Source organism: Lynx canadensis, chromosome B4 (assembly GCF_007474595.2).
Source record: "Lynx canadensis isolate LIC74 chromosome B4, mLynCan4.pri.v2, whole genome shotgun sequence".
Lineage (NCBI taxonomy): Eukaryota > Metazoa > Chordata > Mammalia > Carnivora > Felidae > Lynx > Lynx canadensis.
In genome coordinates, this window is record NC_044309.1 from 38,542,422 (window position 1) to 38,565,074 (window position 22,653).

Consider the following 22,653-nt stretch of genomic DNA (forward strand, 5'->3'; position numbering starts at 1 on the left):
TAATTTTATACTAAGAGCCAAGCAGATTGTTTGTCTAAAGTAGCTACTCAGTAAATGCTTCTGAATCTGAATCAGAAATGAGAACATAGGGAGTGGGGAAAATAACAGAAGTTATAGAGTATTTACCAGGACTCCTGAGTCTCCCCAGTGACACTCAGTTCAGCAGGGCAAGCTGGTATCAGAAGGACACAAATATGATGATTCATAAAACTAGCTGCACCTGACTTCCCAAGCTGAACCTGACTTCTCACGCTGCTTTTGCGGCTCTTGGGCTCAAATGCAAATGACAGGTATAGAGGTGACAAGTGACATCTATGGACCAATACAGGATGTGCCCTTACCTTAGACAGGTCTTCTTTTCCAATAGGTTGCCCTCGAGGAGATGTAGGCATGCGTTCCAAAGGTCTGGCCTGTTGGCTTTGTCCTTCCACCCTCTGTTGGGAGACCTTTTCCTCTTCTGGGCATTTGCTCAGTGGCTGCTCAAAGCCACCATCCAGGAGCTGGGGCAAGGGGTCTTCTTCAATAGAGATGATTCTGCGGAATGCCCGGGTGAGCGGACCCCCAGGTCCTGGCTCCTCTTCTTGAAGGGGATATCCACTCAGGCCCAGGGAGCTTCTCCTTCTCGAGAAGCCAAATACATCTTCTTCCTCCTCTGACTGGCTATTTTCGGATAGGGAAGGAAGAGAAATGGGGAGAATAGCACAAAATATATCAATATGGAAACCAGAGAGATGTCTCATAGCTCTTTGACAAACAAGATGTCTTGAAAGCTCTGTGACAAACAAGTAACTGAAGAGCATCACGCCTTGGGGGCAGAGAGCTCCAGGAAAGGAAAAAACAAGACCCTGCATTCTTTGGCTCATTCACCCAACACACTTATGGAAGTGCTTAGTGAATATAAAAATGACAAAATGGTGGTGATGATGATGAAGGTGATGGTGATGATGAAGGTGGTAGTGATGATGATGATGAAGGTGGTGGTGAGGATGGTGGTGTTGAAGATGATGAAGGTGGTGTGATGATGATGAAGGTAGTGGTGATAATGATGAAAGTGGTGGTGATGATGGTGGTGATGAAGATGATGAAGGCATTGGTGATGATTATGATGATGTTGATGGTGTGATGATGAAGGTTGTGGTGATGATGATGATAAAGATGGTGGTGATGTTGATGATGATGGCAATCATGAAGGTGGTGGTGATGGTAGTGGTGATGAAGATGATGAAGGTGGTGGTGATGATGATTACCACCAGATATTTAGCTAATGACATAGTCACACACAGGTGGACATGTCCTCCTGGAATGCTCAGCGTAGTGGGGAGTGGAAGCAGTAATGGCACAACTAAATATACTTCGACAAGCTGTGGGAAGTGCTTAAAAGGTGGAGTGAGGGTGTGAGGAAAGGAGACAGGGGCACCTGGATGGCTTAGTCGGTGGAGCGTTTGACTTCGGCTCAGGTCATGATCTCATGGTTTGTGAGTTCAAGCCCCACATTGGGGTTCACTGCTATCCGTGGAAAGCCCACTTCAGATCCTCTGTCTCCCTCTCTTTGCCCTTCCCCAACTTGTGCTCTCTCAAAAATAAATAAAACATTTAAAAAAAGATCTGGAAATAAAGTATCCACAATTAACAATCAGGTGGCCTTGGCTGTGGTCCCATACCAGCCCTTACTGACTATGCCACTAGGTAAGACACTTCCACCCTTCCAAATCTCAGTTTCCTCAGCATAAAATGTGGCTCATCTCCCCTGCCTATCTCACAAATAAGACAATGCATAAAAGTAGACATGTTCACAAAACAGCCCTTGGCAATGTGAGTGAGGGGTACTGCTGCTCTGGGAGAAGCCCCCACCACAGGATGGACGTCCACTGGCTCCAAAGAAGCTGCTCACTTGGGGATGGGCTTGGGGTTGGAAGCAAGCCAGACAGGGCACCTCTACCTGCTTTTTCTACCTTTCTTTTTCTCTTTCAGTGTCCCTGGAAGTCAGAGTGAAGAGTAAGTGGCCTCAGAGGTCTACGTGCATATTTGCTCCCAGAAGCATCTGAACATCAAGAATAAGGAAAAGCAGCAGGAAGTGAAAGGAGGGAACTGGTCAACCAGATGTAGAATGAAAGCACAGGCTGTATTTTCAGAAGGTTTTGACAGCAAAGGCCTCACAGACCCTTCCTGGCACAGGAGCTCGGGTCTCTGTGAACAATTAAAGCTGGGAAGTGTTTTAAATGGAAGTTTGACAGGGAGAATTTTGAGTCCAAAACTGAAACACACATGCATGTCCACACACATGCACACAAATATGCAATGATTAGAAAAGAAAACAGAATATGAATGAGATAAGGAAGTGACAGGGCCAATGGAGAAAGAAGGCAGGGGGGAAGGTCACAGAGTATGCAGAACAGTGAAGCTCCCTTCATTTCCCCCCTGTCTTCAGCTTATAATATTTATTATTCCTAAGGACCAGTAATAGGAAGGAAAAAGGAAAAACTGCATGTATCATTGTCCCAAAGTTAAGTACAACTCCAAAAGATAAATTAAGAGAGAAGGCTTGCTCACAAAAATGATGACTTAATTTGGTTCCCTTGATATAAAATAAAGAACTTTATAGCAATTCAGGGACTTTTCCAGTTATTTATAAAATCATAGTTTTTAATAGAAGCTGACTGTCCTCTCTCCAACAAATTTCTTCTCTAGTCTATCAACCCTACTGACTGCTTACCCACTTTAAAACACAATTAGTATTCCCATTCACTTTCACTCTGCTTCCACCCAAGTATGTACCTGTGTGCACATGTGAGCAAGTGTGCGAATACACATGCAGCATATTTTTTAAAGGCCTTGCAGCCAGGAAAAAAAAATGGCCACCACAACAGCCTTAAAATGAAGCATTTTTTTGAAAAAAGCTTTTGATTTGGAAAATTCTCGAGCACTATTGACACTCTGTAATACCCTTGGCTTAGCACGACTGTGTTCATTTTTGGTTTTGTCACCAAAAGCTATGTACCAGCAGCAGAGAGCAGTGGCCTCTGCCAAAGTCTGTATTGGAACTGATGGCGCACAATTTGTTATTTACTTGATTGCCTGTTTCCTTTACTCAACCATAAGCTCCATGAGAGCAAAGATAGGGTCTATTTTGCTCACCACTGTATACTTCGCACATAGCATAATATCTTGCACATAGGAGGCACTCAATAATGGATTTTACGGCAGGACTCATGTTTAGCTTATTTTTGGATCTTCACAGAACTCAAAACAATGTCTGGTACAAAGTAAGCCATCGGTGAATGTTTGTTGAATGAATATATTCAATGCTGAGTTGGTGAAAGGCCAACTATTATTGCAGAAACTTGGATCGCCAACTGTATCCCTCTCTGAGCTATTTAGAAAAGGAATTCAGGATGACTGGGTCCAAGCCTTGACTGATGAGCTCATCAACATCTCCAGAGTCACTTCCCCTTTTTGTATTGTGTATTTCATACTTGCTGTCCTCAGGGTCTCCTGGATAAGCAAATCTATTCACTTTTTCCCTGGCTTTCATACTTAGGGGTCTGGTTGCCTCTACCTTTATGTGGCCTTTATGTGGATGGAGCAACATGTCAAAAAAGAAGAGAGGGCAGAGGACTGGCTTGCCTCTTTCAATGGGCAATGAGCCACCCCTTTGGGGACTCCAACTCAATAATGTGCTGTCTAACAACCACAAAAAATGTTATCTTTGAGGTAATTAAATATGAGTCATTGAAAGGAATCTGTCAAGCGCAGGCCCTATTCCTGCTTATAAAGGAGTTCAACTATTGGAGACTCCATACCACACTTTAATTTCCCTTCAGAGCCCAAATAGTCATGTCCTTGAAAAACCAAGTGCATTCAGCCTACTCAACAGAGAGCACAGTACCTACAGCCACGCTTCATCTCTCCTGCTCGACCCCTCTCGTCCTCTCTCTCTTTCCTCCACTGATCTATAGCGTCTCTTCAGTTCCTTTCTGTAGACACACACCAGGGTAGGGGAGCCCCAGAAGATGATGTCCTGTCCTAGGGACCTGCTCTGCATAGTCCTCCTCCCACTTGGATGTAGGGTAAGGAAGGAACATGTCCTCCAAGATTCAAGGGGAATGAGTGAAACTGATTCCAGGCTTCCTCACCCAGGGCCACTCCTTGAGAAACAACGGGCTCAGAGCCAGCTCTGGAGGAGTGCAAGACAAATGAACACATAATGAATGAAGAAATACAGGATAACTTACCTCCTAAGAATCCCTCTGCCATCCATGTATTTGCCTATCACAGAGCCAGATCTCTGTTTCCAGTTTGCCTTGGAAGCAGCTGTGTTTGCCTTGGCTGCCTTATCTTTCTGCAGAAACACAGAATGCCCTCAGATCCATGCCTGCTGATATGTCTCAATATTTGAGCAGAAAGGGCTCAACTTTCCCACCTCACAGGTCAGGCTCTAAACAAATTTCTGAAGGAAGACGCAATGTTCACATGCTCCCTGTTAACATTCACCCACTCTTTCCTTTTGTTATTGTCTCTTGCCAGGATCCCTCCATCTCCCACCCCAAAATCTAAGGGAATGAATCTATACACAGTTTAGAGCCTGGGGTCCACCTTGTTACCCTTCACAGGAGTACTAACAGTTTGCAAGATGACAATAAGAAGAGATAATGTGGAATGCATAGGAAAATATTTACGCGTGGAAATGTCTGTGCATCTTTAAATCACACTCATCTGTGTGCCTCTAACTCTTTACTTCCAAAGCCCCAGGAATGAGAAAGGGACTGGCCCAGAGGATCGATTAGCCCAGCGCCCTCGTGGGGGAGGGGAGGAGTCAGGGCTTGCAACCCTGTTGGCAATTCTCCCCAGCAAATGTCTTCCAGAACATGAGGGGGAGTTAGATCACAAGGAAGAATCACTCATCAACCATCCCCACGATTTCCAGTGATTCTTAATGAGAGAAGGAGGGGCTGCAGTGCTCCCAGGGTCCCTGAAGGTATGGCTATAATGATTCCAAATTAATCTTTAATTATTATTCAGCATGAACGTGATTTTATCCCTCTTTTTTCTATTCCCCGCTAGGGGTTGTTAATTCCATTCCCTTTTCAAAGCAAAATGAGTTTGGCAGGTGGAGGGACGTGAGGTCAAAGGATTAGGGGGACATTTGGTTGGAAGTTTCATAATAAATTCAGTGTTACTTCTAAAACAATTATAACCATTATCATCCTCAAACAAACATGTGTAGGCTTAAGCCTTGCTCGAATAGTACACAGAGGTAGGCGGTAGAGAAGTTTGCTGCCAGTCAGTGACAGAAAAGATACAGTGGTGTAACCAGGTTCCCCAGGGATTTGCAGTTATAAACCAGGTCGGACCTAATTCACTGCAAACCGGCTGCCTTGTGCTGACCACATTTAGGCCACTGTCCAGCTAAGGGCCCACAGCATATGACCCTCCTCTTTCCAAGAGGTTTTTTTTTTTTCCCTCAAAAGTATCTATAATATGGAAAAAAGGATAGGCATTCCCTTTCCTCATGTGATAGTTGGGGTCATGGTTCAAGGAAATTAATGACTTGCCCAGGGACATACGAGAAATTCATGGTGTGATAAATCCTGATCATTAGAACATTGCATCAATGAATTCTTCCCTCTTTTTCCTTCCCTTCAGAGCATCCAATGACTCCTATCTAAAGGGGAAGATGAGTAGGAGAACACGGAATCCTGGATTTTGTTTAATGTGGCTCAAAATGATGACCTGTAAATAAATATAGGATTCTGTGCTATTAGGGAAAGTGTGTACTGTAGAGCTCAGGTCTGGAGGGGCAGGGTCCCCACAGGATAAAAAATGGGTACTTAAAATCAGCTATGTTAATAGTCAAATGTACATTTTTAATTTGTTCCATGATTGTGGAAAAATGCAAATTTCATCAAATGATAAAAATTTTAATGAAGGAAAAAAAAAAAACTTGTGAGTGTTTTGGTTAAAAGTGATCATGACATTTCAACTGCACCGCCTCCTGGATGGAGCTACCATGTCCATGTCCAAGAAATCTGTGACCCTCCCAAGCATCGTAGTCTCTTCATGCCAAGAAGAAAGTGTGTTACTTCACGGAAAACTAACACACTGCTACTCAGAAGGCCCCCTCGAATTTTTTATTATTTTCAAAAAATCCATGCCATTTTCTGCTTCTACAGAAAGGGTGAGCCAGACTGCAAGGACATTCTTGGGCCTGTCCCAGCATGGTCTCTGGCGGCCAGGGGACCCAAACCCCGTCGGGAAAGGGAACACAGGGCAATTACCTGAAAACAGATGTCCCGTTCATCCCGAAGGTGCTTGTTCCTTTCCCTGCGAACAGAAAAGGGGAATCTATTCAGACATGGTATTTGCAGTCGAGAAATCCAAGAGCAGCCACTTTGCCAGTGAGAGGAGTGCAGAGAAAGGCTTTATGTGGAAGGCCCAGGGAGCGCGTGGAATCTCTTTCCTAAGGGGGGGGGGGTGATGGAGGGTAGTTTGTGTGTAAATCAGTTGGAGGCAGGGGTGGGGGGACATAGAATGACTGTGACACCCACCGCCCTTCAGGATCATGCACTGGTCTGTCCTGCCACTAGGGGGAGCCTCCCCCAGAGGGTGACCAGCAGTCCCAGCTGCACCTGTGAGCTTGCTATTGGGCGCGCTCTCTCTCTCAACCATTCATTTCATGCATGCATGCAGTACTCCCACAAATGTCCCCTGAGCACCCACTACATGCTAAGTGAAGTCCTAGCTCTCAAGGTTCACACAAATAGATAAAAGAAAAAGTTTCTGTCCTTGGGGAATTGGTGTTTTAGTGCAGGGTTCATTGCTCTCAAGAAAGATAAAGCAGGGACGTGGAATAAAGAGTACCAGGGGTGCAGTGGTATTTCAGGAGGCCGGTCAGGGAGGGGCATCTGTGCAGAGGCTTGCAGGAGCGGAGGGGCACTATGCCAGCAGTTGAGGGAAGAGCAGCACAGGCAGTGGAGACAGCAAAGGCTAAGCCTGGAGTCAGGCTCAAACAGGGGTGTGCAAGGAACACAGAGGAGGGCATCAGAGTGCTCAGAGGAGAGCCGCTAGGAAATGAAGTCAGAGGGGCACTCGGGTGGCTCAGTCTGTTGAGCGTCTGACTCTTAATCTCGGCTCAGGTCATGATCTCACAGTTTGTGGGTTCGAGCCCCACGTCAGGCTCTGTGCTGACAGTATGGAGCCTGCTTGAAATTCTCTCTCTCCCTCTCTCTCTCTGCCACTCCCCCCATGAAGATAAATAAATAAACATTTTTTTAAAAAAGCAAATGAGGTCAGAGAAAGGTGAGGGGACAAATGGAGACCTGCTCATTCATAGTCTCGTGGGCCATTGTAGGAACTTGGGATTTTACTCCAGATGAGATATGAAGCCGTGGGGGTTGGGGGAGCAGCAGAGGAGTGTCCTGATCTGACTCAAGTTTTCAAAGGAGCCCTATAGATGCTGTGCTAAGAATACATTGCTGGAGACAAGGGTGGCACCCTGAGAACTGGCCACTCTTTCAAGCAACATGGAGGTCCCTGGTTCCCCTTTCAGTGCAATTGAGGCAGAAGGAGCCTGACTGGAGGGTCAAGAATGTGAGGAAAGGAAGTGGAGATGGAATGCAAGTGTAAACAATTCTTTTGAAAGGTTTTGAAAGCCATTAAAGAAATGCAAAGTAGCTGGATGCGTAAGTGGTGACAGGAGCTACTGGGTAAGAAATGCTATAGGACATTGGTTGGTCTCCCCAAAAGAGAAACAACCAGCCATGGAGGAGAGACAATACCCGCTGGACCAGCCCTTGAGGAAGGTCTCATTCTAGTGCACATTTGGGAGAGCCAGGCACATGGGGCGTTCAGCCACCACGACAGAGAAGGCAGGAGGTAGGCATGGATGGGCACAGGGGACATGCTCATGTGATGGTTCTGCCTGTCTCCATGATAGTAGCAAAGCCTGAGAATGACAAAGGGAGAGTTTCCTTCCAGAAGGCCCCTCGCTCTATGCTGGCAGAGAGGTTAGCAGCCCTGCACCTGGGTGAGGACATGGGGGCCCCGGGAAGCCCCATCTCCATCAGGGAGTTCACTGTGGTGTTTCCTGCTTTGTGCAGTCATCTCCAGGCAGAAGCTTCGGCAGTCAAAGAGATGCTACACCCTCTAAATAAATGTCCACCTTAATTCACACTAATGCCCTGTCGTGATGGTCACTCATATATATATCATCTCACTCTCAAGAGAAGCCTGTGAGGCAGGCATGAGAAAACTAACATTCCATCTGGTTAAGTCAATTGCCCAAGGTCACACAAAGTAATAAGGGTAGTGCTGGGTCTTGACCCAGATCCGGCCCCAAAGTCCATGTTCCCAACTGAGTCCCCTGAAATTGTTTCCTTTTGCTGCTACTTGCCCCTAGGAGGGCAGTCCCTTCCTCACACTGTCATATCCCAGCCATTGCCATGATGGGGGCAGACCCCCATCCTCCCCCCCAACTTCCAACTTGATATCCCTTGCCTCGGCATTATCTCTGTCCTTAATTCCCATTTCCCCACTGCTGTCTGTCACTACCCGATGATTTCACTGTGGAGGAAAAATCTGTCATGGGGGCCTTCCTCGCTACGGATGGACTTTGACCTGCTGCAGAATCTAAGCTTGTATGCATGTGATAGCACAGAAAGACTTTGGGCATGTAATTCTGCACAAATGCCAGTCTCCATCAAAAAGACCCATGCGTTTGTAGAGATCTGCCTTGTCATTCTCCTCTGCTCATTCGCTTTGAATCTGTCCTTTTCTTCTAAGTACAACAGAAAAAAAAGGGGAAAAATCAAAATTTGTCCTTGTACACCCTGTTCTCTTCTTTTCACTAAAGCCTTCTAAGATTCAAGACCTGCTCTCAAATGGATTAGAACTTGGTCATGTCAGAACCCCCTTCCATCTCCCCAGCCTTTGCAGTCCTGTTTGAATCATGTATTGAGGGAAGTAAATCTGAAATGCATTCAGTTCTGAGCACTTTTCAATTTGGTAGCATCACAGATGCCAGACACGGTGACCTCACCTTGCTTTCAAATAAAACAAAACAAGTCAGAGTGTACCTGATTTAAGACAACTGGACTCTAAAAACCAGAACCTGGGGAGTCTGGGTGGCTCAGTCGGTTAAGCGGACGACTCTTGATTTTGGCTCAGGTCATGATCTCATGGTTTGTGAGTTCGAGCTCCACATTGGGCTCTGTGCGGACAGCGTGGAGCCTGCTTGGGATTCCTCTCTCTCTCTCTCTCTCTCTCTCTCTCTCCCTCCAGCACTCTATCTCTCTCAAAATAAATGAATAAGCTTAAACAAAAATAAAAAGCAGAACCCAAAGTGCTCGTGCCCCATCACCATTCCCAAGAGGTGTTTGGCAGACAGAAGGTACTGTAACTTGGAAACCTCACATGCAAAAGTGAAAATCCCATCTTTCCACACACAGGTTTTGTTTTGGGTTTGGTTTTGGCACATTCCAGACCAATGGGCTTTGAATTTACAGTAAGGTTTAGCAAGTGGAGGAAACTCCAAACTCCTTTGCTCTGTTTATGCTCTGTTTGTGACTCATTTGCTCATTCAACAGACATTAGGAGACTATGGCAGAATCAAGAGAATCAGCCAGATACAGATCTCAATTCTGACTCCCGAAGTGAGTGGCTGTGTCTCCTTTGGTAAATTGCTTCATTTCTCTGCTATCATTTTCCTTCTCTGTTAATTCCCCTATCAGGAACTGCCCTCCTTTCTTTAATTTTGTTGAAGATGAAAGGCATACCAGGGGCACCTTGGTGGCTCAGCTGGTTGAGCTACACCCTCGGCTTAGATCATGATCTCAAGTTCGTGGGTTTGAGCCCCACATGTGGAGCCTACTTGATTCTCTGTCTCCCTTTCTCTCTGCCTCTCCCGAGCTTGCGCTCTCTCTCCCTCAAAAATAAACATCAATTTTTTTTTAAAGAGAAAGGGATACTATATATCTTCCACTGGGTAGATGCTCAAGAAATTCAGTTCCGCTCCTACCTGAGCAAGTACCACATAAGGTGCTGTGGGAGATGCCACAAAGAATGAGGCAGAGCCTACCTGCACATGTACAAACTGGAGAGGGATGTGGGCGTGTGTGTGAATGGATCAAACATAATATGCTGGGGATCAGGGGAATGAGGGCACTCTCTCAGCAGCTGTGATCATCCAGAACGTAGGCAGGGAAGACTTTCAGCCTAGCTCTTCCAACCCAAGGAATGTGGGATATGCTCTCAGAACACATCTGGTGCTGACACACCTCAGGAGATCCAGCTGTTTCAGAAGCCCCGACTTCTCACGCTGCAGACTCTCCGTCACACGGTACACTTCCCTGAAGAAGAGGCCAACACAGACTTATGAGCTTCTATAGCAGGGATTTAAGCCACCACGGTGTGAGGGGCTGTGTTGTAGTTGGATGTCCAGGGCACCCAGGACCAGCAGGTAGCACCCCACCCTGGGGTCAGAGGGATATGCCTCCCCTGATGAGCACCTGCTGTGTACAGGTGGTTACAGCTATGATCTCACTTCATCATCACAGACTCCCGGTTTGGAAGGTGAGATTACCCCTCTTTTATAGACACAGACAGAGAACCAGTAACTCTCCCCATGTCCCATAGACAATCCACGGCTGAGTAGATTAGGACCCCCTACTCCCAAACCCATGAACAGGGCTTCATAATAATCACTTGCCCTTCCCAGGCTCCAGGTGACCCTGTCCTACCCAGAACCAATACTCTCCAGCCCAATCCTGCAAGTGAGAGCAGAACTTGTATTTTTCCTGTAGCTGGTTTCGTTTGTTTCCAGGAGCTACAGAAGAATCCTTTCCCCTTCCCCATCCTCCCCTATAAGTCTCCAATCTGTTCTTAGATCTCTGTAATTTCCTCTGTTGGTCATTCATTTCTTTAACTTAGGAGTTCTCATCTCTAGCCATAAAGCAGAGATCAAATGTATCAATTATAATCAGATACTTAGATCACAGTGTGAACACGTCAATCATGTCAATCACCCTTTGAGTAAGGGGAGGGAGGAGCTGAGAGGTAGTGGAGGTGTCTGGAGACCAACTCAGATGGTGAGGTAGGAACTGCCTGGTTTGTCTGCATCTCTAAATGCAACCCAGTGCCCAGCATGAAGGTGTCGTCAACAAAAAGCAGTAAGAAACAGGGGGCCCTGGGTGGCTCAGTTGGTTAAGCGTCCAACTCTTCGTTTCAGCTCAGGTCATGATCTCACAGTTCGTGGGTTCAAGCCCTACATCAGGCTCCATACTGACAGCTTGGAGCCTGGAGCCTGCTTGGGATTCTCTGTCTCCCTCTCTCTCTGCCCCTCCCTCGCTTGTGCACTCTTCATGCTCTCTTTCTTTCAAAATAAATACATAAAGAACAACAACAACAACAACAAACGAATAGCAGTAAGAAACAAAAGGAGAGAGGGCAGAGAGATGGGGGAGGAAAGAAGGAGGCAGGGATAGAGGAAGGAAGAGAGGAAGGGAGGGGTGAGTCGGGGAGGTATTCAACACCACCCGGGGAAGAAAGAAAAAAAAGGAAAGCAGAATTGGGTGACACTGGAAAATAAGCCTTGCTGAACTTCGCAACTTTGCCTCCATCCTTCCCTCTGGGCTCTGCACTGTGCTTTTAGAAATGTTTAAATCACCCCTAAGTTTACTGCAAAAGGCCCAAAGTTCCACATTTCCAAACCACAGCATAGTTGCTAGTGTAGGGAGCATCTTATAGTCTCACAAAATGCGTCCATTTCCATAAGCTGTCCAGACTACCCCGACTGTGCACACACCGGGCTGGGCGGGGACAGTCACCCCTCTGCCGCACCCTCAATGTCATTACTGAGCCGGCGAAAACAGCACCTGCTTGCTCGGTCCATAAGGCTTGAGCCCACCTCACAATAGATTCCTTAAAAGGTATCTGTGTGGTTCTTCCCCCTTTATGGAATAATTATAAAGTCAATTTACAACAATAACAGACCGAATCAAATTCTAAGTTCACCTCGGACAATCCTAATTAAGCAATAAAACTTCTCTAGCTCCTGCAGAGATGCCAATCCCTAACACTTTATTACCAATTATATTTAATTTCAACTTGAGGGAAAACAATGTATTTCCCATTATCCAAACCGGGTCCCCAAATCCCTGTCTAGGATTCTGCTGTGATGAGCAGTATGTGAGCACAGCTGTTTGCTGCTGCGGTGCCCTGTGAGCCACGATGGCTTTGTGGATCCTCTGTCCCAGCCCTGGGTTCTGATTCTCAACCAGGAGCAGACAACTCTACCCCTGCTAAGGGAAATCACTCCCTGGACACCTGACATCTGTGTTCTCACAGAACATTTGATTTAGGAGCGATTCCTAAGAAATAAGGCATTCCAGGTCTTTGCACTGTAGACACAACAGAGTTGACTGCTGGAGACACACACACACACACACACACACACACACACACACACATTACATATTGATGAAATATGTCTACCTATTTGTCTAATAAACATGCATCTATTTAGATACACACACATTGTCAGACTTTTTCTGTGTTCACAAAAAGGAAGGCATCTAACCTAGACATTCTAAAGGTCTGTACTTGGTACTATGTGGACTGAAAGAGAAAGAAATTACCATTTTTCATAGGAGTGACTGGTGACAGGTTTATGGCTGTCTTTAGGGAACTGCTGTTGGCTTTATTTTCTGGAGAGGGATGAGAGAGGGAGCATCTCCAAAATATATCGCCAAGTGAAAACACAGGCAAATGCAGAACAGTGTGTAAATGAAAAGTGTGTGTGTGTGCTTGTATATGCATAGAACACTCTGGAAGGATCCACAAGAAACCCTGAGGGGTGGCCTCTGGGTCTTTGCAGACCTCTTGCTGAGTATAGATCCTTTTGTGTCTCGTCATAAACTACCCACCCCAAATAAAAATTCATTAACAAAATAAACAGGTGCTACTTTCCAGCTGACCTTCATCTTTATGTTATCTCTCCTGCTTGATTGTTCTTTCTTTATCTTATTTTAAAATCAAGTTCTCCCTCCTTGAGCATCTTTGGAGAACAGAAAAATTAATTTTGCCCATTTAGAATTCTAGCTGATAAGTGACTAAGTCTTTTTATCTCCCAGTACCGTCCTCTCCTTTCCCAGCTGCTCTGGTGCAGCATCAGACAGCAAGACACTGTGAGTTGGGGGGGAAGCACATGATATGGGGAGAACTCGGCTCTGTCCCTGTTTTCTGGCACTAGCTAGCTGTGTGGCTTTGTGTCACTGCATCTCTCTGAGCCTCAAGTTCTTCATTTATAAAATGAAGAGGTGGATTAGAGCACTCATCTGCTATCAGTACTGCAGATCTGGGACTCTGTTCTACAGGGAACCAGCTAAGGCTCTCACTGCCCTCTCTCCTGACCTCCCCAGACAGGACACACTCTCCTGGGCTCCAGCATGCTTTCCAGCTGCATAAGGCATTGTGCGCTTTTCGAAAACAAGTCATGAAGTTCCTGAAATCATTTATCTCTTCCTCCTGACCCTCTTTTTCAGTTCCCAGCCTCCAGAGATTGTCTCTGGCTTGGTTAATTAAGATAAGACTTCAGAAAGATTTTAATCCTCATGCTGTGATTTGATACCCTGGCACTGGGTGCTTATTTCCATTTGCTGTTCTAATGCTGGTGCCTTCAGATGTTTGTTGTTTTAAAACTTGATTCAATTTTAAGAGCCTGAGTCCTTAATTCTGTTTGTAAAGTTAAATGCCTGTGCCTTGTTGGCCTGCTCTCAATGAGGAGGAACTGATTTTGCTCATTTACAATGAAATACACTGTCCTCCCCTGGTCACCCAAGAATTGGAGTGAAGGGGTTTGTCTTAAGTCAGCTGCTCAGAATACATTTTCTTTTTAACTGGAGAAATCTTGGGGCACCTGGGTGGCTCAGTCCATTAAGCATCTGACTTCGGCTCAGGTCATGATCTCACAGTTTGTGGGTTCGAGTCCCACGTTGGGCTCTGTGCTGACAGCTCAGAGCCTGGAGCCTGTTTCAGATTCTGTGTCTCCTCTCTCTGCCCCTACCCTGCTCATTCTCTGTCTCTGTCTCTGTCTCTCAAAAATAAATAAACATTAAAAAAAAATAAAATCAATCAATAAATAAAAAAACTAGAGAAGTTTTTTTAGGGTAAAACTCCACATGTAAACACATTTCCTTTCTTTCACCCTGGCAAATCAGTCCAAAACAGTACAGGACAGCACACACAGGACAGACAGCAGAACAATTTGATTTAGGCCAACGGACCCAAATTTTGCCATCATTCAGACGAAGTGAGGGCTTTCCCTTTTGAACAAGGACAGTTAACGTATGTAACACTCAGGCACTGGTAAGTAATACTGCCCTTTCCTCTGAAATCACGCTGTTTAAATACCTGGCACAGGACCAGGCACACGTTACCTTCTGCAGAATGAATGAAGGGGATGAAAAAATGCATGAATGAGTGATGAGTGAATGATGGCCAGTCCCATTCCTGAGTACATATTTTCTGGCCGGTTCATGATTCACTGTGTGGAGTCAGCAAGATGTGTCTAGCACGGAGTGTTGCGCTAGAGAGTTACTGAAAACCTCTGACTCTTAGCTTCCTCGTCCATAACTTAGAGTTGATAATAACAGTACCTGCCACATCAGGATGCTGTAAAGTTCATATGAAACAATGTCAAATTGTTGACATAGGTGAGATACGTTGAATGTACAACATGGTACCTGGGGCAGAGCCGTCTGCAATAAATTTTTGACAAATGAGTAAGTAAACAAATATAAATGTGTGAACAAATAAGTGGGATTCCTGTCCCTGGGCACGTCAAAGAGTGCATTTGTTCTCAGAACCTAACACTCCCAAGACGACTGCTGGCAGCTCCTCAGCCCCAGCCTGCAGACCCAGCTCTTGATTCTTCCTTACGTGTGCCTTCTGCCTAGCAGGCTGAGTCCACTGGCCGCACACCAACAGCAGGTCACTGGCAAACCAGGCCCTGGGAGATGTGGGGCTCACCACACTGTGTCCACACAGAGGGACACTGGTAGGAGAGAGTAGGCAGACTGCAGTGAAGATTCCAGGGTACTGTCATATACTCCATCAGATTAAATCTCAGAAGCCTACCTGCTTCACTCTCGTCCTGGGTCTCTAACCTATGACAGTCACGTGTGGTCTGTCCACACACTCAGCCTTTTCTCAGTGACCGCCCTGTTGTTGGGTGGATAACACATCTTTTGAATCACATGATACATTTCCCAAGAACAGGGTTGTAGATTTCCTGTCAATCCTAGATTCTGCTTGCTACAGTGCTGGTCTGCTTGATGGCCTCGGGATCCTAGAAGAGATTTCAGGGACCAAGGAGCCCCTGAGCCCCACGTTCTAGGCAAGGCGACAGGGTCTCCAAGTGAGGAGACGATGTCATGCTCACAGCAGAGGCAGGCAGGCAGCTGGACAGCAGGGACAGGAACCCACGAGGGCCAGACTCACATCTCCTTCTCCTGGTGGAGTTGGTGGGCCTCTTGCTGGAGGCTCTCCAGCTGTTTCCGGGCATCCTGCAGCTCCCGGGAGGTCCGCTCCAGCTCCCGGGCCAGCTCCTGGTTTGTGACTCTCAGCTTGGTGTTCTCAGCCTTGGTTTCATGCTCATCATTTTGCAGGGTGGTGCACTGGCCTTCCAGCTGGAAAGGAAGGTGGGGGAGCAGGAGGGAATGATGAACAACCCCCATCCCATCTGGCTCCGCCCCAGTCTCCCCTCACTTTCTCCACCTGTGGGCAGGAGCCCTCACTGCCAGCCCTCGCTGCCCTTGGGACTGGACAGGCTTTGTCCTGCTCCTTAAGTCACACAGATGCACTTTTGGAGGCAGTGAGGAATGGCCAGAGCACATCTCATCTCTCCCCTGTCTCCACAGGGCTACTGAACAGTCCAGAGGGAACAGCACCATTCACAAAGACTGCTGGGAAAGGGAGGTCAACAATCCATCTGTGTCCCCAATCCCGGTGACAATAATGATGCCATTAGCATCTCATCCATAGTCTTGAGAGCCAACCTAAATCCCTCTTGTCCTTTCAGCCAATTGTCCCCCTCGGCCCTGATGGACCTGGGAAGCAGCTAAGTGGCATTCTTCATAAAACTGTCCTTCCTAATTTTGAATTCTGACAGCAAATCTGTGTATCTCCTTTTCTTTGCTCCGCTAAATAAATCCATTCCTTTAATCTAGAGAAATGTTGTATGGTGGCCAGAAACCCTGGAAATTCTTAGGAAACAGCTAAAACAGGTCAGACCAAACACATACCTTTTTTTTTTCATGTCCCAAAAGGAACTAAAAAAACCTGCATTTGTATAACTACAGCGTTTCTTGGCTGGTGATTCTGCTTTGCAAAGCTTCTAACCCTCTCACCAGAGGAGGAATCAAACCAAGGCAAATATATCATAATAAATTTAGTTTTATAAATGTGGCCAGTGAGGGGAAGAGGAGGCAGCAACAAGGAATTTTGTGTGATTCTCAAGAGGCTCCTGTGTAATCAGGCAAGCATGCAGTAATTAAATCGAGTGGTAATCATTCGTTTGAGGGATAAGTCTAATTGGTAAGAACTTAATGCATAATATTGAGGGGGAGAAAGAGTAGAAGCAAGGGATAGCTGTGGAAGGGTAATGGGAAGGCAGCTGGCAGTTCCTCCAGTGGAAATTATCGTGTTGCAAGAGAAAGAAACCAAGGGGCGCATGGGTGACTCTTAGTTTCGGCTCAGGTCATGATCTCATGGTTTCATGAGTTCGAGCCCCACACTGGGCTCTGTGCTGACAGCTCAGAGCCTGCTTGGGATTCTCTCGATCCCTCTCTCTCTCTCTGCCCCTCCCCTGCTCAGACTGTCTCTGTCTCTCTCAAAAATAAACTTAAAAAAAAAAAAGAATTTATTAAAAAAAGAAAGAAAGAAACCAGAATGCATACATAGGTCAGGGAGCAGCAGGAGAGGGACAGTCTCTAGCCTCAGCATGGGGTAGCTTCAAGCATATTTTACTGTGTTGCTGAAAATAGCCCTCTCTATACAAATGGATGCGGTGTGTCTGGGTCTGTCCAGGGCTGGATTACTTCCAGAGCCAGACAAAACAAAACGGGAGGCCAAGTGACATCCTGGCCTTCTCTCCCCAACGAGCCCTCACCTTGGAGAGGAGTCTATGATTGTGAAGTTTGCCTAGGTAATCAATCTTTCTGAGGTCATTAGGCAGCCATGGTGGCTGGACACCACCCTACACGGTGTACTGCCCAGACCGCCTCGTGGGGGCTCAAGTGCATCAGAGGAACATCTGGTGTCTGCATCCATCCTGTGGGGTGATGGGCATAGCCACAAAAAAAAAAAAAGGCTAAGGAACCTCTTCCGGGCGCACAGGAAAACAGGGGATGGGCAAATTGATCTTTGAAGAGTCTCTTCCAGCTGGAGGCATCCATGGCCATCCCAGTGGGAAGACATCACTGCAGCCTCCCACAAAGCATTAGTGACTCCGTCCTTTGTACCTCAGCACCCCCCTCTCCTCTTACCCAGGACGCAGGAAACAAATTAATGTTTGGCATTCTGGCGGCTCCTGGGTGTAATTAGGTTGACAATGTCTTCAGATGCCTCGAGGGAGAATTCTTGGCAACTTTTCCCAACTAAACACCTGGCGCTGGAGAGGTAAAGGCTTTATCCTGAGATCACCTGTGGTTTCAAAATGCTATCTTTTGTACAGCTAAATGGTTCTCCTCCGATTAAAAACAGACAAACAAACAAACCAAAATCCTTGAGTGAATAGCAGGGAAAGTGGGCAAGAGCGGGGGGGGGGGGGGGGGGGGGGGGGGGGATGGAGAGAGGAACCAGGTGCTCCAAGGCCGTGGCAAAGGCGCACCTGCTGCTGCTTCTGGATGAGCTGCTCCAGCTCCTGCTCCTTGGATAACAGCTTGTGCTCCAGCTCCTGACTGCGGGCCTGAAACCTCTCCATATCCTGCCGAGCCGGAGAGAAGGACGCGTGAGGCCCCAGGGCACTTGGGATGGAGATTTGTCCCCCACCTTGCACCTGCTCAACAGCAGGGCCTCCCCATCCTTTTGGATTGTAGGGCCCTTCCCACAACATTCCAGGGCTTCGATGCCCTGCCTGGCTGGTCAGGGAGGCCCACTGGGACGGAGACAGAGCAAGTGCTCATAAGGGGTCATGCCAACTCCCCAACTCCCACCATGTGTGACCATGACCAATGACTGTGCACCGCTCCCCCAGAGAGAGACAGTGTTGGTTAGTGGTGGAGTACTGAACATAGAGAATCTCACACCTCCATCTCTTTATCTCTAAATTGGGGGGGGGGGTATCCTTCTAATGTGGATATTCTGTTCCACGTTGGGTACAGTCATTTGTTCCCTCACACTACCCCTTGCTCGGGAAACACGGGGCATTACTTCTTCCCCTTGAGGGTCTAGGTCCTCACCGTGTCCCACCATGATTGAGGTGTCCCAGCCTTGCTCTTGTGATAGCTCTGCCTCTGTGATCCACAGCCCCTCCCCTCCCGCCCTAGAACTGGTCTTCCCCACTCAGGAAGCTGCTGACGCAGTGAGAAAGGGCTTGGGGTGGGGTAAAGAGAAAACTGTATGGGCTGTCTGGACGCCTGACACTCTCACAGAGCCTGGTCTGGTACAAGGTCCCTCATCTGGGCGTCAGGAGACTGGGGCTCCAGCCCTGGTCTTACCTAGCTGACTTGACTTCATTCATCTATCATTGTTTCTTTGTTCACAGGACGGAAACAAAAATATGCAGGCCACCTACAGCTCTTCACTCCCCTGAAGGCAGAAATGAGGTGTGAAACTTGCAGGGAGAGAAGAAACCATTATAATGTGCACAGAGCTCATGACAGGAGCCCCTGGGGTTCCACCTGCCTTGGAGGACAGCCTGGAATGCTGGACACTAGAGGGGCTATGAGGCTGGGTGTGATGGTGGCACCAGGGGGTTGGGAGCACACAACCACTCTCAGGACACAGGCCTTTGGACACCTCCGTTCCAAGGCTCAGAATTATTTCCTGGACTCATCTTTTGTAGACACTACCTGGTCCTCAGCCTGTTCTCAGGTAGGTACATGGAGCTCAGGGACAGCCTGTGATCGCCCTCACATCAACCACAGGCAATGATAGGGGGAAGATCTGACCGGGAAGCTCCTGCTGTCAACACCTTCACCGGGGAACCTGCTTCGTTCAGCTTGGCTGTCACTCACAGAGTAGGTGCCCCATGAACAGTGCCGGGGAGGCGGGTAGCTCCACAAGTCCAGCACGGATGCTGCCATCCCCATGGTGGGCCTGCAGAGTGCCTTATAGCCCCGGCCAGCACAGAGCATCGAGGGGGGGCGTCTATTTTCCTTGAGCCGGAGTGTGCCAGTCATTAAGTATTTCCCTCGTGGTCAAACAGACTGCTACATGTAGAGCCAGAAGGCCCAGCCCTTCTCATGCTGTCATAAACTGTCACACCACTGTCCTCACGTTGTGACAAGGCAAAAGCCTGTGTCTGCAAAGCCAAGCACATTTTAACAGTTTCTGTGTTTGTGCAAAAGTGGAAAACCTAGGCACTGGGCCTGAAAGGCCTGGGGTACTAGAAGGGGAAGGAGGGAGTGGAATGGGGGGTGAAGGGTACAGTGGTGTGGTCATATACCCTTACATGATCCTAATGTGTCCTTGAAATTTTTCCTCCCACCTCTTCCCATTCCCAGTTCCCACACCTTGGCCCACCTTTTGCTTCTGGAAGCAGGCCTCTTTTTTTAGCTAGGACCTCTGACCTGTAGTCATGGCCCAGCAGTAGATCATTTGGGGTAAAGGGAGTGACTCTCCTACTGCAGGAAAAAAAAGGCTACTGTTCTCAGAAAACTATTTTAGGGTATGCTGGGTGACAAGTGTGTGAGTTCTGTCTGCCTTATACTCATCCAACTATGCTGAAGGGCAGGGGACAGGCAGACTGTTTTAAAGCTCTAAGAAGGAATGGGTACAGGGGGAGTCTGGAAATACAGACAAGCCTTCAGAGGGCTCTAGTTGGAGAATATGATGGGCTTTTTCTGGAAAGCATTCAGACTTCATCTCCTTTTGAATGGTATCTGTGATAATAAATAGATCCTCGGTGTAGATAATCCAAATCAGCATATAAATAAAAACTGGTTCAAACCAACCTGCATTAAGGAGGAAGGAAGGGTTGTGGCAATAGCCCAGGTTCTGTTCTGAGAGGCAGCACAAGACGTGGTCCCTCTGCTATATTCCCAGAAGTCCTATGTTGAAACTTAACCCCCAAGGTGATGATCCCATGGACGCACTTGCCCCCCCGCCCCGTGAGGATGCAGCGAGAGGGCCACAGCCAGAACCAGGGAGTGGGCTCTCACCAGAGCCTGACCACACTGGCCCCCTGATTTTGGATGTCCAGCCACCAGGACTGTGAGAAATAAATGTCTGTTGTTTATAAGCCACCCAGTTCATGGGATTGTTGTAACGGCAGCCTAAAGCTACCATTCAAGATCAATGACTTTTCTGTTGAGAACTCACCAAGTGGATAATGAAAAAATGGGTAAGAGAGAGTTTCCTGTAGCTTTGTTTTATAAATATGCTCCCAAAAGGACCCTGCTTAGTTTGGAAGAGGAGAGAATTTCACCAATTCTGACCTCCCAAGACAAACAGCAGGCTAGAGGCTGCTAGGAGGCTAGATGCCAGAGTTGGAACGAGGTATGTGAGCTCTACATTTTCTCCCATGGGGTCCGAGAAGGGTGGGATTTGACTTGTCTTGGTTATTAAGTTTTCTAGGTGTTTAAGGGAAAGGATGGGAAGCATAGGCTCTAATGATGGTCCCCCTAGAGGAGCTGCTGGGCATGGAGTAGAATGGACTGCATTTGGGTGGGCCTGCCTTCCAGGTCTGGGACCAGCCAGTATCAGACCTGGTCTCCAAGCTGCTGTAACTGGTAAGCACATGCACCTTCATCCTTTTGTCATTAGTTCATTCATTCATTGATTCAATAAGTATTTATTGAGTACCAACCGTGTTCCAAGCATGGCTGAGGGGCTGTGGATACAGTAACAAGTAAAGATAAAGATCCCTGCTCTCAGGGAGACTGGGTGGCTCAGTCAGTTAAGTATCTGACTCTTGGTTTCAGCTCAGGTCATGATCTCACGTTTGTGGGTTCGAGTTCCATGACGAGCTCTGCGGTAACGGTGCAAAGCCTGCCTGGGATTCTCTGTCTCCCTCTCTCTCTGCCCCTCCCCTGCTCATACACTCTCTCTCTCTCAAAATAAATAAATAAACTTTTTTTTTAAAGATCCCTGCTCTTGCAGTGCTTACATGATAGTAGGAGGAGACAGACCATAATCAACAAAAATAAACAAGGAAATTAAATGTCATGTCTGAAGGTGACAAATGTCTTGAAAAATATAAATAAAGCAGCAGAGAGACAGGGAATCCACAGTGCCACAGGTGGGGGCACTGCAATCTTAAACTGGGGGAGGTAGTCAGAGTAGGCGATATTTCCACCTGGTGCTCAGAGCCAAGCCATGGTGTGGACTCTTACTTTCAGGAGAAACTGCTCCTTCTCATGCTTGATTTGTTGTTCCATCTCCTCGTAGAGATGCTGGATTTCTTCATCATAAGCAGCAATTTTCCTGCAGAGGTGGCAGAAAGAGAGTCTGCGAAGGTCTACACCAAAATTCATTTATCCCCCAGAGTATTTATCCTCTGGAGCTTGGGCACCAGAATCCCAACAGGAGCTTGGGGCTGTGGGGACGACTGCGTAGGTCAGGTGGGACCAGTTCCTCAGGATTAGCTGACCATAGAGGCCCAGCAGGACCTCGTCCTCCTCCTAGATGAGGAAGCCATCAGTCCCAGATGACCCACACGTTCCTCAGTGAAGCTTCCTTGGCTCTATCTTCCTTAATTCTGCTTTATTTCAACAACAAGCCCCTTGGCCTCTGCTGAACGCACCTCCTTATTGTCCGCTGGTCCCTACACCTATAGACAGTATAAAGTTGTGTTGTGTGGGCTTCTTTCCTATTTGGGCTCCTGGTTTATCTCCTTCCCACTGTGGATGCTTTCTCTCTACCTGGCTCCATCAGCCCTGTCTAAAGTATACTGTCATAGGGTTCTCCTGAAATTGTGTGCTTAAGTCTATGTGATCCACATTTCTCATCAGATGACAAAAGATTCCATGACAATGACAATCATGGAAACCATGCCCCCTACAAAGGAAGTGGGGGCCACACTTGGCCAGTGCTCATGCCATCTCAGGCCCACGGCCCCAGGCAGACAGTATGAGAAGGGGCAGGCTGGTTAAAGGTGGGCAGTGATAATGAGACATCCCTCCTCCTCCCTGCCAGCATCTTCTCCCTACACTTGAAGAGCCCCACAGGACAGGAAGGAAAAACCTGGGTACTCTGCTCCTATATAGAGACCAAGACAAATATGGCTGTGGGAACAAATATGGCTATGGCTATAGGTCATCTCTGGTGTTGTTCCTCCTTCTCTCCCCAAATAGATCCTTCTTTGAATGCCTCCCCACCCCCAGCCCTCACCTCCAAATTCAAACAGGAAGGATCAGGTATTAGCATTTGAACTGAGATGGAAGTTATCACTCCAATGTATTCCCATTTCCAGGGCATTGAACAGTTACCCCTCTTCCC

At 47.3% G+C, this 22,653-nt stretch overlaps 1 protein-coding gene across 7 annotated transcripts in view; it reads right to left on the bottom strand.

The window, feature by feature from the left end:
• The window catches only part of CRACR2A (calcium release activated channel regulator 2A), a 137,807-nt gene that overhangs the window by 27,098 nt on the left and 88,056 nt on the right, over positions 1 to 22,653 (bottom strand). For 5 of the 7 annotated variants that reach the window (XM_030321453.1, XM_030321450.1, XM_030321455.1 and 2 more), the window contains 7 exons: positions 21,549 to 21,639; positions 17,882 to 17,977; positions 15,493 to 15,680; positions 10,272 to 10,343; positions 6,276 to 6,321; positions 4,233 to 4,339; positions 342 to 660 (listed from right to left, as the gene is read on the bottom strand). In XM_030321453.1, coding sequence (XP_030177313.1) covers positions 342 to 660; positions 4,233 to 4,339; positions 6,276 to 6,321; positions 10,272 to 10,343; positions 15,493 to 15,680; positions 17,882 to 17,977; positions 21,549 to 21,639 — 919 coding nt within the window. The remainder of the gene's footprint in view (positions 1 to 341; positions 661 to 4,232; positions 4,340 to 6,275; positions 6,322 to 10,271; positions 10,344 to 15,492; positions 15,681 to 17,881; positions 17,978 to 21,548; positions 21,640 to 22,653) is intronic. The other 2 variants (XM_030321457.1, XM_030321456.1) reach the window with 2 other exon arrangements.